We start from the raw sequence: 2,579 nt of genomic DNA on the forward strand, positions 1-2,579 counted from the left end.
TGATAATGGAGCGCATCGAGGCTAAATAGATAGGGTTTCCTGAGAGGCGGATAGGCGCGGATATTGCTGCATAATTTAATATACACAGTTCATCATTAGTGATGACGGTCGAAAGCTACAGGAATGCGTACAGCAGCGTAACGCTATCGAGGGGTTAATATTTCGGTTGTAAAATAATTATGAAACCGTTAGTGTGTGTTATTGGGGGGTGAGAGGTGGCACACTATATTAGCGTAGCGTCGTGGATAAAATTTGCAAGTATTATGAAACCGTTAGTGTGTGTTATTGGGGCAGTGGGTGTCACATTATATTAGGCTAGCATTGTGGTTAAAACTAGCAAGTATTATGAAACCGTTAGTGTGTGTTATTGGGGGTAGGGGGTGGCACAATATATTGGAGTAGGGTCAGGGATATAATTTACAAGTATTAAAGCCGCACTATGCGCATCCAAACGCTAATTTCTCCAGTACTAGACTAGCAAATACTTTGTGTCATGCATAATCATACTACCTTATAACAAAATAAACTCTAGTTCCTCCCATTTCACTGCGCGTTGTCTTATAAAAGGCATTTAAAAATACCTACAATGTTGTTCAAATTCTCCGATGTTGTTGACACATTTTGCGTTGCTCTGCCAGGCAACCGCACAGCGGTGTTGCGGTACAGCGGTACGGGTGTAGCAAAGATTAAAACATGTGACGTCACCTAACCACTTCGAGGCTAAATTGTTTGGCAAACAATTTAGCGTTGGCGCCAGATTACCAGATTTCGCACCTCTTTCTTGTGGGTTTTATGCAAACGCGCAGTGAAATGGGAGGAACTAGAGTTTATTTTGCCTTAAGGTAGTGTGATTATGCATGACACGAAGTATTTGCTAGTCTAGTACTGGAGAAATTAGCGTTTGGATGCGCATAGTACGGCTTTAAGCAACCGTTAGTGTGTGTTATTGGGGGTAAATAGTGCCACACTATATATTGGGATAGCATGATGTTATTGATGGCAACATTTGCAAGTTCACTGCCGTTATGAGTTGAATCCTTATGAATAATAAACAGTCTGTTTCTTTCTTGTTACAGGTTAATCATTAGTGAAAATTATTGGTGGGCAATTGGTGCCACAATATATTCGGAGCAGCATCGAAAATAAAACTGACTACACTACTGCCGTGTCTCATTATCAACCATAAACAGTGCATTTGTTTCTTGTTACAGGTTACTAGTTAGTTATTACTTATTATTTATACGCAATAGGTGCCACAATATATTGGGGTAACATCGGGATAGGATTTACTACGCTACTGTTCTCTCGCATTATCAAACTCAAACAGCCATTTTGTTTTTTTGTTGCAGGCGATCTCTGACGTCATGAAATCAGCGCCATCTCGCGACACTCGGACGACGTCATCGCGTAGTGCGTCCTCCCCGCCCGCCAGACCCACCCGACCCCCACGTGCCGACTCTCTCTGGTGACACACCGCCCCCACCGACCCCTCCCCCACCCCACCCACCCACAGATATGGAGATTCCGATGTGCGACTTCGTGCTGTGTTTCGCCTTGCTCTACGTGAGTGGAATCCAGGCGATCCTAGGCAGTTCTTCTGCGCACCACCGCTACGGCGAAAGTTTCCTTCTCTACTTGAGACACATCGACAGCGCGAACGGAGCGCCTCTAGAGGTGAAATACCGCGGCACGCGCAGCGGCGACGCGGCGGCGACAGCGACGACGACAGACGATGACGCTGCGTCGTCGCGACAGCAGGATCTGCTCGCCGATATCTGGACGTACATCGAACGCGTGCAGACGAACGCAGCCGAGAACTGCACGCGCGCGTCCCTCGCGACGCAGTACGGCTACGAGTTCCCGCGACAGTCGTACCTGCGCTTCGAGTCGCAGGCGACGTCGGCGATCAAGACGGCGAACGTTCTCAACAATCTTTTCCAGACGTCGACGTCGGTGAACCTGCTGCGCAGCGACGCGCTCTACTACGCGATGGTCGGCTCCCTCATCGAGACCGACTCGACGCTGTACGGCGCCGCGATCGCCTTCGATCAGGACGTCTACCCGGATAAAACGCGCAAGTTGTTCTGCGCGTACGCGTACCGCCAGGAGGACAGTAGCAGCGGTGGTGGGGAAACGAAGGTTGAAGACCTCAGCCTCGCCTACAACTACACCGACAACAGTACGGTCGGTAACGGATGGTTTCGCGAGCAGAAGTACAAGGCGCACGACCCGAGTCGGCTGCTGCAGAAGGACCGGAAGTACAGCGGTTCGGGCGCGTCGAACTTCCGGGCCGTGCGCGGCGGGGTTCCGCTGCGGTTGGTTACGGATGTGGACGGAGTCTGGAGTAGTCCCTATTTCGATTGCGGACTGAGTAATCGCTGGACGGTGACGTATTCGATACCGTTCTACGAGTGGGACGGATCGGACCATTTCCGCTTCATGTGAGTAGTGCACGTTTGGTTCTCTCTGTTTGAACATGTACGCATACATTACATACATACATACATACATACATACATACATACATACATACATTACATACATACATACATACGTACGTACGTACGTACGTACGTACG

At 49.1% G+C, this 2,579-nt stretch overlaps 1 protein-coding gene across 1 annotated transcript; it reads left to right on the plus strand.

Annotated features, from left to right (window-relative positions):
• Window positions 1-1,515: 1,515 nt before the first annotated feature.
• Window positions 1,516-2,445, plus strand: LOC106817274. The gene has a single exon (XM_014821932.1). It carries the CDS (start codon window positions 1,516-1,518, stop codon window positions 2,443-2,445), a length of 930 nt encoding a protein of 309 aa, XP_014677418.1.
• The last annotated feature ends 134 nt before the right edge of the window (window positions 2,446-2,579 follow it).

The sequence above is a fragment of the Priapulus caudatus genome, unplaced genomic scaffold (genome assembly GCF_000485595.1).
Source record: "Priapulus caudatus unplaced genomic scaffold, Priapulus_caudatus-5.0.1 Scaffold1657, whole genome shotgun sequence".
Lineage (NCBI taxonomy): Eukaryota > Metazoa > Priapulida > Priapulimorpha > Priapulimorphida > Priapulidae > Priapulus > Priapulus caudatus.